The following is a 14,720-nucleotide window of genomic DNA, read 5'->3' as shown; positions in this document are numbered from 1 at the left end:
GATATTTTAAAACTAAACTCAATAGTTTCAATAGATGCAACAGGGAGTCTAGTTCGTAAAATTAATGGTCATAAAAACCGTTCCAATAGTCCAATTTTTCTTTAACAAATTGTAACATACATTGATAACATGATCGTTCCAGTATGTCAAATGCTATCAGAACGGCATGACACCAAGATTATTGCATTTTGGCTGCAAGAATGTATCTCAACCGGTGCTCAAGTCCCTCAAGAAATCGTCACTGATATGTCGAAGTCACTCCAAAACGGTATATGTTTAGCCACAAATAATTTAACGTATCACCAATACTTAGAAAGTTTGTATCAGTTTTTAATTGGTAAAACTTCATTTTTACCAAGACCTTTCCTACGAGTCGATATCGCTCACCTGATGCATTGGATGTCTTCTTCAAAGTGTTTTTCTCATGCTCAATCGGGAGTGAAAGACTTTTACTTACGGGTTATTGGCTTGATGACTACTGTAGATTGTTTTAAAAATCTTGAAAGAACAATGACAGCAATTCTAAAGATCTGTCAGAATAAACTTGGTTGCATAGATGATATTAAATGGATATTCTCGAAAATAGAAACATTTAAATTCAACGACACCGTAATTGATTATAAAAGTCTACGAGAGACTAATTTTTGTGACCAAGAAAAAACGTGTGATCAACATTTATTTTGCAATGACGAAGATGAGAAGAAGACAAATGATGACCTTGAACTTGCAAATTTTATTGAAAATCTTGTTGGAAAAACTCGTGGTGACGATAAAGATTCAAGTCTTACAGTTAGTTTCGACAATATTAACTCCTTTTACTTTTCTGAAATTTTAGAAGATTTAAAACGTCTATTTAAAAATTTTCCCGCATGGACTAATGTAATGGTAAAACCTTATAATTCTAAAAATATTGTTGCGACTTCAGCAAGGTCGGAAAATTATTTTAGAACTGTCAAGGAAAATTTTTTAAATAATCATCGTCCAACTAATATAGTTAAATTTCTGATAAAACATATGAGATCCTTGAAAGCACGAATGATCGAAGCCAAAGATGCATTTAGTAAAATAAATATTCCAACGAAAATGAATGTCAATACTAAAAATCACCAGAAAAATAACCAAACTGATGATGACATATTAAATCTCCGTGAAAATTGGAGAACCAAAGGTGAGATTAATGAAGTTAAGGATGTCTTAAGCTCTGAAGAGAGTGATATTCACTCAGTTACCAGCAATAATTCTATCAATCTCACATTTCATGAAGATTTTATACCACCAAACTCTCCACTGTTTGAATCAACATCCGAAAAAAATAAAGAATATCTCAGTTCATCAAACGTTTTTATTAGTATCTCATTAGTTAAAAATACTTACGATAGCGATTCTATTTTATTAAGTCCAGAAAAAAATAAGTTTAAATCAAAATGTCAAAAATTAACATCAAAACGAAAACATTTTAATCTTAAGTCAAGTCCAGTTGAGAAAAAAAGAGGTAAATATGTTACACCATTTTCAGAGGTACGAACTTTCCATCAAAATATTGTTGATAAAAAATCAAAAAAATATAATTCGAAAAAAAAAAAAAACAATTATCAAAAATGGTACTTGTTTGCCTCCACGTAAGGCAAATAAAATAAAACATATGTTAAATAATACATGCCCATTCGATAGTTTATGTGAAATTTTACCATTTACATATTTAAATTTTAAAAATTTTAGAAATTCCATTGATGAATAATGTCAGCCGAAGTGTTTTTTTTTTCATGCGTTACGACATACGCTAAGTTTGGAGCCATGGCTCCTTTTTATAAGCAGAGATTAGACTTATTACTTCCGTTATATACTGCAACTACAAATAGAATTGATTGCGCTGATAATGTTTGTAGTTTGATGGAACGTTTAATGGATAAATTTGACTATAAGTCAAACATCGAAGAACTAAGTTGTACGAATGAATCCTGTAAACATATTTTGACTAATAAGATTCCGGTGTTAAATGTATTAGCTAGAAAAATTTGGGACCATGGACTAAAATGCTTGATAGATAGTGTTTTAGATTCACTAAAAGATCAATCTTCACTTTATTGCCAATTATGTAAAACTAAGTCAGTCAAAAGAACTATTCGTATTGAATGGTATTTATGTTTAGACATAAGTCATTTTTATGAAAAGTCAATTTATTTTTCAAAAACTAATAAAATTCAATTATTAGAAAATAATTTAAAAGACATTCCGACGAGTTTAACCATTTTTGGTAAAAAATATATGTTATCTGGTTTAATAGGATATAACGAGACAATAAGAAAAGGTGGAATTGGTCATTATATTGCATATACGAGGTCGATTAGTAATACATGGGTAGAAATTAATGATTTGAACCCCAGACCTATAATTTATACATCTATGTTACCTGATGTTAAAATTTCATTATTACTTTATGTATTAGTTTAGACACTTTTTTTTTTTTACTGTACTTCAGTGAAGTCAAAAAAATGTAATTTATAATTTACATTTTATTGTTAGTGATCTCCGACATTGCAATAAAAAATAACTTAATTTATATGTGTCATCTATAAAAGAATTAATATATATATATATATATACTAGCAGCCACCCGCCCGCTTCGCTGGGCACACTATTAATTTTAATCTTTATTTCTTATATTAAATACAAAATGTATATTTTCTTATCGATAAATGAAGTGAATTTTTAAAATTTTTAGTCAGGAAAAATAGTACCAGTCAATGCATTTGTCATTCACAGATTTCCGCATCACCCATGAGGTACTGTGTATTGGAATGCGTCCCCGTTATTTAACGTTGCGGGATCCCCAAGAGGCATACACAACAAAAAAAAATTAAGTTTTAACTTTTTACAAAAATTTATTTCTCATAATGAACAAAAATATAACAATCACTTAATACTTATCAATGAATAAAATTAACAGTTTTATACAGTTACAAACTTAAAACTTCCTTGTAAACAATGTTTTTCGTCTTTTTTTCTGGTTGAAGAATAATCAAGTTGTCCGGTGAACTGACTCTTGAGCATGCCACGTAAAACTGACCATGAGAAAAACAATCATGTCTCAAATCTACACCAGCTAATTTTAAACTCTGCCCCTGCGCTTTATTGATAGTCATAGCATAGCAAACCCTAACAGGAAATTGTAGACGTTTGAAGTTGAAATGGTAGTCAGATGGAACCAAAGGAATTCTTGGAATAAATACGACTTCTCCTTCATGTTTACCTGTTAAAATTGTAGCTTCAATAATATTTTTATGTAAATTTTTCACTTGTAGTCTGGTACCTTTACATAGTTTTGGAGGATTCAAATTGCGCAGTAACATTATTGGTGCTCCAATTTTAAGATTGAGAATATGAGATGGTATTCCGGGTGGATTGAGTGTATGTAAGAACTCGACAGGATAATGGACAGCATCATCAACTTCTACGACTGTATCAATAAATTTATACTTCATTTGATTAGTTGATAGCTTTTCTATAAGATAGTTGTTAATGCTATTCGCTGAATCATTCGTTGGAGTCAGAATAGCTCTTTCTTGAGTGAATTATTTACAATAAATTGCGTCAAATACCATTTTATGATTATTAATAATCTAAGATTCATTAACTTATAGAAAGTGTGTTTGAAATAAATAAAATTGAATAATTATTATTATTTGATATACTCTTTCCGATCTCTAATAGTTTTATTATCGTTTTATGTTCAAGTCTTCAATTCAAAGTTAATCGCGTACTTCACACAACATTTTTAACATCCCGCTGAAAAATCGGGAAGTTATTAATTTTACTCCTTTTTTAGAAAATCGAGTTTTAAACGGATGTTGACGTTTCGAGGTCCTAGGAAGTCTCCCCGAATGTTTCCGCAGTGATGTCCGTATATCTTTATGTGTGTGTGTGTGTGTGTGTGTGTGTGTGTGTGTGTGTGTGTGTGTGTGTGTGTGTGTGTGTGTGTGTGTGTGTGTGTGTGTGTGTGTGTGTGTGTGTGTGTGTGTGTGTGTGTGTGTGTGTGTGTGTGTGTGTGTAAACCTCTTACAATTTTTGAACGGCTCGACCGATTTGATCTCGGTTGGTGCCATCCGAAAGGGCTCGACCAAACTTAGATTTTAAATACAATTTATACCGATTCGAACCGGTATATTTTGAGAAATCTCAAAAATACTACAAAAAAAAAAATTTTTTAAATGTGGTTTTTATAGAATTACTTTTAAACGACTACTGATCAATTCTAAAAACTAATCAGCTCTCAACATCAAGAAACCACGTCGATCGCCTCTAGCCCGGTCACAATCGATTCATTCTTTTATGAGTTATCGTTGTCGAAAAAAAAAAAACAGAAAAAAATGTTTTTTCTGAATTATATCGAAATTCATACTTCGATCGATTAAAACTCAAAGACTCTTTATGAGGCCTGAAAAACTGCGTCGAATGCCACCAATCGCGTAAAAATCGGTTAATTCATCCAAAAGTATTTTGGTTTTAGAATCTAAGAAATAATGTTATATTAAACTTTTACCAGATTTTTGAGCTCGGAGTAAGTACAATTTTGAGCGCTTAAATATAAAATGAACGGGAAGTTGCAGGGATGACCTTTAAGGCCAACCGTTTTTATATTTTTTTTTTTTTTTTTTATAATATTACTTTTTTAAACCATTTTAGAATCTTACAATTATGGGTTAATTTTGACCTATAACTTTCAGAAGAAAAATGATTAACTAACCAATAGTTTAGACTGAATCGACCTAGTAGAAAATTTGAAATCAAAATATATTTGCCTAACATTATATAAAATAATACTGTAGATGATTTATAGAATATTAGTATTTAATATCTTTCTACTTTTATTCTAATGATTCCTCTGAATTTAATTGACAACTGAATTTGTTATTACAATTTATTCATTTTGACAGTTATTATAACAACGGTTACCATGGTAACCACCTTGATAACCATAGTAACAGTAACCATGGCAACGGTAACCATGGCAACGTTAGGGGGAGGGGGTAGCATACGTGATGGTTATCGAAAAATCCATTTTGGCTAGGAATTGCGCAAAATCCCTTCTTATCTCTCATCTACAGTGAAAAAGGAGTACCTATGCCAAATTTCAAATGAATCGGTCAAATAGTTTCGGAGATCTGGTGATGAGTCAGTGGTATTTCGCTTATATGTATATAGATATATATATATATATATATATATATATATATATATATATATATATATACATATTAATGTTTATTGATTAATATGTACATATTATATACATAGTAATCAATAAAAAATTATTATAAGATGTTAAGATGATTGAATATTTTATATAAGAGAATTCTACGTTTATTGTTATTATTCTACTAATTTATGACGACGTGGAATATAAAAAAATATTAATATATTAAATTTGTATGTTAATTTATTTGTGATAATATGAATAAAAATAAAAAAATAACATCAAAAAAAATTATTGAAAATTATCCGAAATTATTAGTCAAGCTAATTTTTTAATTAGGAGTTCCAGTAAGAATGACACGAAGCATATGTGAATCTAGATCAAGCATTACGTCGTTAATTTTCTTCAAAGCTTTTGATAAACTTGTTAAAAGATATATTGGTTTGTGAGTTGCATGCGAATTGTCATAAGTAGAAGAAAAAACTTGACAACTATTTCAATCAAACTAATGTCAATTTTTTACCAATTAGCTTAAATAAAATTAAATTGAAGAACTCCGAATCGCTACTTTAGATTGAAATTGACAGTAATTTGACATTGAAATTACTGAAAATTTGCTGCACGAATTTGCCGCCAATTTAACAGCAAAAGTTAAAAAGAAAAATTTACGGTTAATTTTTGCTCAATTTCGAGGTAACACTTTTTGCTACACATAAAAGTCGGTAATGTTCATTCTTACCATTTAAGAAGGTAATCAAATTTATACTTAAAAATGTCTACAACTTGAATATAAAAAAATAGTTTACAATTTTGCAAGTGAAATTAACAATAAATTAGAGTAAAAATTTACCTGAAAATTAACGAAAAATTTTTCTAGTAAGCTTTCGAAATGAATTTGCATTTTAGTTCGGGTAGTAAATTTACGTCGCATTGTATAGCAAGTTGTATATAAATTATCCTCGAAAACAGAATTATCCGAAGTTGATTGACATTTGATGAAATTTCCCAGGAAACTTTTGCTAAACAAACTGTGGTATTAGGGTGTCTATTTAAAATATTTAAACTTCTTGATATTGCAGTTATATTCGCTAGGACGTACCAAAATCAGCTCTACTTACTTAGCTGTACAATAATAATTATTCGTACAATAATATTAACCGAGTAATATTATAAAAAATCAATGCTAATTGTAAGGATATTCCCTAATTGTACAGTTTACGTAGCAAAATTTAAGTTGCAAAAGTTTCCTCGAAATTTTCGTCAAATGTCCGTCAACTTCGGGCTCTTCTGTTATTGACGAGAATTTGCATAAAACTTGCGTTACAATTTGACGTAAACTTACTACCCGAATTCGAATCCAAATTTATTTTAAAAGTCGCATACAAAATACCGTCAAAAACGGAAAAGCCCGAAGTTATCATACATTTGACGAAAATTTCATGGAAACTTTTGTTAGTGTTTTTTTCTAGTAATCAAAAAGTGACCTCTAAATTAAGGAAAAATCAACCGCTAATTTTTTTTCCAAGTTTTGATATCAAATTGTCGGCGAATTCGGACAGTAAACTTCGATAATTTTAATTATCGAATTACTATCAATTTCAAGCTAAGGTGGTTTTTAGGGTTATTTCGTACATCTAACATTGTGGCGCTACCTGTCAATACCTTATTAGCAAAATTTGAAAATCGAGTTTTTAACGAATGGAAACATATAATTATTTTTAATCGAAAGATTTATTATCGTTATACAAAAAAAAAAAATATTTTTATTGAAGACTACTAATGGCAAATCTAGTTTCTTAATTACATTTTTATTATAAATAAATTACTGTTTTCTTTGCTTTAACCGGCAATTATCGATAAACGATTTCCTAGTGATTTAAATGGAAAAATTAATAAAATATCGAAGTAGAGGGGTCAAATGGAAAAAATTAAAGGCTAATTTTTATTTACTTTTTCATAATTAAGCAATTAACTCACAAACAACTTTGATAGACCGACATTGATCGACAAACGACCAAAAAACGATTGTAATCAAAATAAATCAGATCGGTTTACATTGAGTTGGTTTATAATAAAAAGTTAAGTAAGTGGAGCTGAGATATACAACTTCAGCCATAAGCGATTTCTGATAATCAAGTTGGAAGCGAGCTAGTGGCAACCAACTGCAGCAACTTGTTATCAAGTTGGCCGCAAAGACTGTTGGCATTTCCATAAGTTGACGGCAATTAGTCGCCTATTTTCTGAGAAAATGTGTGCCAACAGCTGGCATTTCTTTAGTTGACAGGGTTGACAGAAAGTTGGCGTCAGGTTGCGGCAGTCGATTAGCGTCAACTTTCTAGGAATGTTGGTAACAATTTGTAGTCAATAATAACATCAGAATTTTGAATTTCGTTCTGTTGTATATAAAGTTATATCCGCTAAACAGTACCAAAATCGGGCAACTTAGTGCTATATATATATATGTATGTACAGATATAAATGTATATCAGTTGAAGTATGTTTACGTAGTAATTGCGTTAAAAATACGTATAATTATCTCTAATTAAGTAATTATTATTGACTGACAATTAATGATGCATCAGATAATTTCAAATATTTTCAAAATATAATCCGTGATTAACTTTCTTATGTTCTATCTAGCTACCCGCAATGTCTATATTTAAAATTACCCTTCTAATAAGGGATCTACAGTATATATATATATATATATATATATATGTATATATATATATATATATATATATATATATATATATATATATATGTGTATATATATATATATATATATATATATATATATATATATATATATATATATATATATATATATATATATATATATATATATAATTTAGTGCTATCTTCAGATCAATTAAATTATCATTTTTATTTAGTAATTGCATTGAAAACATTTATAGATCTCTAATTAATACTATATTATTAACAAACAATGAATTATGCGTGAAATAATACTAAAAACTAAAAAATATAATAACACTACAAAAATAAAATAAATCCTACCAAAAACAGATTCTCTGTATAAAGTCGCGTCAAGTACACGTTTAAAATTTTTTAAAAGTAAAAAAAAAATTATTTTCGCACTCTATCTACTCTTCTACTAAGAAATTTAGCTAAATATCTATATAGATGACATAGATTTATATATATAATATAATTGTTGAGGTTATATTACACATACTTTTGGATAGATTAAATTGTTTTATATAAGTTGTAATCTTTATGAAAGACTATAAAATTGACGGTAAGTACAAAAAAAATTGTGTATTACAAGTAAGGTCAGAGACCCAGTACCCGATAAGGGAACTAGTGTTACGTCCTGGTAGATGTTTTGGCGCTGGCGTGGTTGAGCGGTCGATTTGAATAGGACGTAATGAGAACTTACATATAATTATAAATAATTATTTAGTAGGGGTTGAACAGCCACCATTCGGTGGTTGGAATAAACTGGTTATTATTTTATATCTCAATCCGATTTATTCAATTGTAAAAGAATAATTTCAATAATGTGAAAATATACAATTGAATCAATTTATAAATTGTTAAAGTTCGTCTAACAATAACTTCGAAAGGGTGAGAAAGAAGTTTAGTATTTAGTATTGAGCCTGACTGCTCTCTATGATTCTATATTTCAGACTGAATTCTCTTGATCGAGAAAAACTAGAGTAAGTCTCTTATCATTACGAGGCGCTTGGGCATCAGGCCCGCGCATCGTTCGATATAGAGGGGTGGATCGTGATAAGCAATATTCTCGAATGATCCATTCTCTGTTCTTACGCTTTCTTCGTTTTTATTATTAACAAATGAGTCACTTATCTATGAACAAAGTTATCTTAGAACAAAATAGATGTTTGTGCAGCTGCACGTCTCGAGGATTTACTCGAGGCGTCAGCGTTTATTTGTACATAACAAATATTAAGAGAAAAATAACTTTATCAATATGTTTCAAATATTCTAAATAATATCATATTATTTTATATTATTATGTTTTGCTATATTATTACATTATATTATATCCTATAATATAGAGTAACTTATTAATTATGCAACTTTCTAAATTATCAATATACATCTTAATTAATTAGTTAGGTCTCAGATCGGTCTCTTAATAATTAGTATTTAAAAATAGTCAGAGACATCTGACGAGCAGGCTGGGACGTAACACTAGTGTCCGATCACTTGTGCATTTGTATATCTATATTTATTGAATTTTACTAACTATGGGCATACAAATACATGGAGTGATTGGGTACTAGCTCCCTGATCGGGTACTGGCCCTCTTACCTTAATTAATTTTTTAATGGCTATTGTAAATGACATGGTAAAAATGAGAATTAAAAGAACATTAAGTCATTTTTAAAACTTATTATTTGATACTAATAAGTGTGAATGTAACAGACATATGAGACAAATAAAAAATTTTGAATAAATAAATAAAATGATGAGATTGAATAAAGTGCGTGTAGAGATTTTTAATTTATCTAAAATTAGGATGTGTAAGTCGCAGGCATCAATCTTTTATTAATGATAGATGAAATTTTTTATTACAGATGAAAAGGGTGAGAAAAAGATTTAAACCTGGTAAATTGCAATCCGTATTTTTACGATCAAGGAGCAATCGAATTACGGGTAAGCTGTCATTTCCAGATGTTTTCCATAGTTAAAAAAAAATTATTTTCTATAATATAATTTTACTGTTTTTGTTAATGATTTTGACTCTTTCTAAATTGACAAAATTATTTAGCTTCCGAGTATAAATTTTAGAACGAATCATTTTAAATAGTATTGAATTAAGAAGTAAGGAAACATTATTTTATGATTCAAAATTATTAAAAATGATTTCAATTGTCGAATTATTTCGAACTAAATTAAATTAAAAAATAACACTGGTATTTCTGGTTCCTCAGACACTTAAAAGTCATTTAAAAACATTTAAACTTTCGAGTCATTTTAAATTAATTTGAATGAGAAAATAATATTACAGTTATTTCGAATTAAAATTTGAAAATTCGAAGTTAAGAATTTGGGAGTATTTCAAATGAAAATTTTATGGTATGATACAATATGATATAATGTATATTTTTCAAATCACTACAAATTCGATTTCTTAATCATTTTACGTTCGAAAAAAGTGTCTATTGCAAAAGTCACAATATCGTTGTATTAATACAGGTGATAATTTTAACCAGTTTTTTTCATGCTATTATTAAAAAATGTTTTGAAAGCAGAGGCGTGGAATACATGTTTTGCCGTCCAAAAACATTTTCAATAAGTATATATATTATAGATCTTCCAGGATGTCCCAATCCTGTATATGATATATCATTTCCGTGATTTAAAATTTTCATATTTTTACTTTATACAAGCAACTGCCCCGTAATGCCTCTTTTTATTTACTTGGATTTATCTTCCAGATGTTATAAGCAGTTCAAGTGAAACCGACGAATCAGACGGATCAAGTGATCAGCAAAAAATAACACCCTCAATGAGTAAACAGGCTCGTTATTCTAAGATCGCAGACAAGAACCAAAATTCTTCAGTTAGCGAAAATGAAATTTCGAGTGATTATGATGACGACGATGAAATGGCTATAACTGATGAAGAAGTGCCTGAAAACTTTGAAGAAGTACAAAAAGGTGATCCAGATGTATATGAAAGTGATGAAGAAGTTCATAGAAATGATCAAGAAGCAAGCGAAAATAATGAGAATTTTTTCGATTCTTATTCCTACCCACAATGGAAAGAAACATCCACGAACACTGCTGATATAAAAGCATTAGCAGAGTGGATCATGTTTAAGTCATCCGGTATATCTGTATTAGAAGTTCTGAACATGATAGCAGCTATAAGTATTCGTTTCAGTTTATCTGACGAAGCTAATCAAGCAGTTTTACAATTAATTAAGATTTTAGCTGGTTCTGAGTTTCAATTAATAGATGTATCGAAATATACAATAAGTAAATTGTTTCACCCACCAGCTAATGCTGTACTGCATGTTTTTTATTGCGAATCATGCTGTATACCTTCAACATAACCCATAACAAAATATGAAATGAAGAGAAAAAAGTATACCAAGTGTCAGAAATGTACGAAAAAATACAAGCTATCAACGGATGAGGAACATTTTTTTATTTCTTTGAATCTGGAGTATCCAATAAAAAATATATTGGCTGATGAATCAATACGGAGTATGATTGATGACGAGTTGGAGAGACAGAATGGTAAAAGTGATAATATTCGAGACATTTGTGATAGTGAAAGATATGTCAACAATGATTACATAGCATCAAAAAAAGAAAATGGAGACAGCGTTCTAACCCTAAATGTAAATCTCGACGGAGCACCACTATTCAAAAGCAGTCGCCATAGCTTTTGGCTCATTCAATGTATTATTAATGAAATCCCAAATTCACTTCGCCATAAAATTGTTTTACTAGGAGGACTTTGGTATACATCAGTTGAGCCGACACCAACATTCATGAATTTGTATCTGAGACTTTTTATAGTGCAAATTTCAAATTTGATGAGTAAAGGTGTGGAAATCATAACTGGAAATGGAATTGTAAAGAAGTATTCTTTAAAATTTTTTCATTTCCGGTGGACTCGGTTGCTCGGCCAATTTTACAGAACCGTTTGCAATTTAACGGATAATACGGTTGTAGTTGGTGCTATCAACAATCAGTGTACAAATCACGTTCCATGAGGTATTTATTTACTGAATATATTCCTGAAGAAAGAACTCATGAAAAATACTTGGTAGATGTAGAAAACCAACAAAAAAATGATAAAAAACTTTCAAAAACAAAAAGAAATAAGAATTATACGCATGATTATATGCATGCTGTTCTGTTTTGGGTTACTAGACAACTCTGGAACGTTTGGAATAAGAATTATTTGAATGTTAATGATAAAAAAATGATAAATCTTCGCTTGTTAGACATAAGACCACCCAGTGAAATTCATCGTGTTCCACGAGCACTAAAAAATAAGCAACTTTGGAAAGCAACTGAGTGGCGATCGTGGCTACTGTTTTATAGTATTCCGGTGTTAACAGGTGTGTTGAATGATGAACTATTAGACTCATATAAACTTTTAGTTAAAAGTATTCAAAAAGTTCTTTCTCAAGATTTAAATGAAGACGATTTATTAGCTTGCGAGATTGATCTTTTACGATTCGTTTGTGAATGTCAACAACTGTATGGCGATTCTGTCATGACTTTCAACATCCACAGTCTGAAGCACATTATACAAAGTGTTCGAAAGAATGGACCATCATCCAATAACTCCGCGTATACATTTGAGAATAATATATATAATTTAAAAAAAAAGGTGACAAGTCCGAAAGGCGTTTTGAATCAAATGTTAAACCGATGTTTACGGGACAATATGTTCAAAACTAAACTTTGTACGGCTCCAGATGATATCACCTGGCAATTTTGTAGAAATATACTTAACAAGAAGAAAGAAATAACAAATTATATAAAAACCGACGATGGGACATTACTGGTAAAAAATTATGACCAAAATTCAACGGAAGAAGGGGAACAAATTTACAATTGATGTATACATAAAGGAGTAATGTATCATGGTACACTATATACAAAAAGTAATAAGACAAACAACACAATCGTCTACTTAGATAACAATAACACTGCTAAGATTCATTGCTTTTATGAACAAAATAATATATGTTACGTTGAAGCAACGGTTGCAACGGTTGAAAAATTTGATATATTTGATCATATTTACATTGTCAAAGAGTGGGAAAATGAACCTGTGATAATATCTATAGACAAAATTGTATCAAAAGTGGTATTTATTAGAATAAAAGAATTATCTTCAAATTCCATTAATGATTATGTATGTTTACAGCCTAATAATTTTGAAGTACAATAAAAAAATCCATTTACATGTATGTAACGATAATGTTTTATTATTCTGCATTTATATAACTATCCCTTTATTCCAATCGCATTTGATAAAATATATAAACATTAAAACTGATTCAAAAATTTAACGATGTGGAGTATTTGGAAACTAAAAATCATTTTAAATCATAAAAAAAACTAGAAATAGAAATATTATTTCCATACTCAATTAAATTTGAAATGATTCGAGAGTTCGAATTATTTTAAATAATTGCAAATTGTCCGTGGAACTAGAAATTACGAAATTATTTCGTAATTCAATTTAATTTAAAATGATTCGGGAGTTAGAATTATTTTAAATAATTTTGAATCAGCCAAGAAATCAGAATTGCGATATTATTTCTTTATTCAGTTTAATTTGAAATGATTCGGGAGTTTGAATTATTTCATGATTCGATTCAATTCAAAATGATTTGAGAGTTTGAATTATTTTTAATAATTTTTAATTAGCTGACGAACTAGAATTGCGGTATTATTTCTCGATTCAATTCAATTTAAAACGATTCGGAAGTTTGAATTATTTTAAATAATTTTAAATCAGCCGAAGAACCAAAATTGGGGTATTATTTCTTAATTCATTTTAATTCAAAATGATTTGAGAATTTGAATTATTTTACATAATTTTAAATGAGCCGAAGAACCAGAAATGGGGTATTATTTCGTAATTCATTTTTATTCAAAATGATTTGAGAGTTTGAATTATTTCAAATAATTTTAAATTAGCCGAAGAACCGGAATTGGGGTATTATTTCTCAATTCAATTCAATTTAAAATGATTCAGAAGTTTGAATTATTTTAAATAATTTCAAATCAGCCGACGGACCGGAAATTGTGGTATTATTTACTGATTTAATTCAATTTAAAATGATTCGGGAGATTGAATCGTTTCAAATTTTAAATCATAAAATAGTGTTTCCCTTTTTTTGAATTCAATATGATTTAAAATGATTCGTTCCGAAATTTTTCCTCGGTAGCAAAATAATTTAGTCGATTTTAAATGATTTAAAATAATTAAGAATTACGTAACCTCAAATCATTCCAAATTAGATTTCTTAATCAGGGTGTTAAGACTTTAGGTACTCGATACAAAAATATCGCGATACTACATATTATATCAGTAGTCCTCACGAATTTGCGAAAAATGACTTCGTATAAGAATAAGAATATAATTTGTAATGATTGACAATTTTATACATTCAATATATAGTACACAAGTAACCTACCTCAGCTGACTACAGCTGACTATGTGGTCCCCACCTTTTTCGTTTCAATAAAAGTAAAGGGGTGATTCATTAATAGAATGAATCGAGGGAATGATACAATCAAACATTATCTACAAAAACTAGTCAAACACGAACCTCAAATCGAATTACGATTCGAGGCAAGATTTCTACCCATCAAAACATGTGAAACGGCATAATGATTATTACAAATGAAATAATTACCTTATATTCAGATGGTGTGAGGCAATGAGATATAAAAATGTAACATTTAAATAATTAATAAAAAACTAGTTGACAACAACGCATCTCTTCACGCCTTGCAACAATAATAGTATGGCATCATTGACAATTCTGCCC

The 14,720-nt window shown here is 29.2% G+C and overlaps 1 protein-coding gene and 1 long non-coding RNA gene across 4 annotated transcripts; one reads left to right on the top strand and one right to left on the bottom strand.

Moving 5' to 3' along the window:
• Nucleotides 1–2,859: 2,859 nt before the first annotated feature.
• LOC128667557 (uncharacterized) lies at nt 2,860–14,679 on the bottom strand. Its single transcript, XR_008403486.1, has 3 exons — nt 14,586–14,679; nt 3,311–3,457; nt 2,860–3,250 (listed from the first exon to the last, which is right to left on the bottom strand). It is a non-coding gene; the product is annotated as an uncharacterized LOC128667557 (long non-coding RNA).
• On the top strand, nt 8,172–13,132 carry LOC103576304 (uncharacterized). 3 transcript variants are annotated; one of them, XM_008556458.3, is made up of 3 exons: nt 8,172–8,456; nt 9,763–9,841; nt 10,627–13,132. In XM_008556458.3, exons 2-3 carry the CDS (start codon nt 9,763–9,765, stop codon nt 11,244–11,246), a joined length of 699 nt encoding a protein of 232 aa, XP_008554680.1. In that variant the 5' UTR covers nt 8,172–8,456; the 3' UTR covers nt 11,247–13,132. The 3 variants fall into 3 exon arrangements, with proteins under 3 accessions (XP_008554680.1, XP_008554679.1, XP_008554678.1); XM_008556457.2 differs by lacking the exon at nt 8,172–8,456 and adding an exon at nt 9,448–9,668; XM_008556456.3 differs by lacking the exon at nt 8,172–8,456 and adding an exon at nt 9,477–9,533.
• Nucleotides 14,680–14,720: the final 41 nt, after the last annotated feature.

Source organism: Microplitis demolitor, chromosome 4 (assembly GCF_026212275.2).
Source record: "Microplitis demolitor isolate Queensland-Clemson2020A chromosome 4, iyMicDemo2.1a, whole genome shotgun sequence".
In the NCBI taxonomy this organism is placed as follows: domain Eukaryota; kingdom Metazoa; phylum Arthropoda; class Insecta; order Hymenoptera; family Braconidae; genus Microplitis; species Microplitis demolitor.
This window is presented reverse-complemented; position numbering and strand designations above follow the sequence as displayed.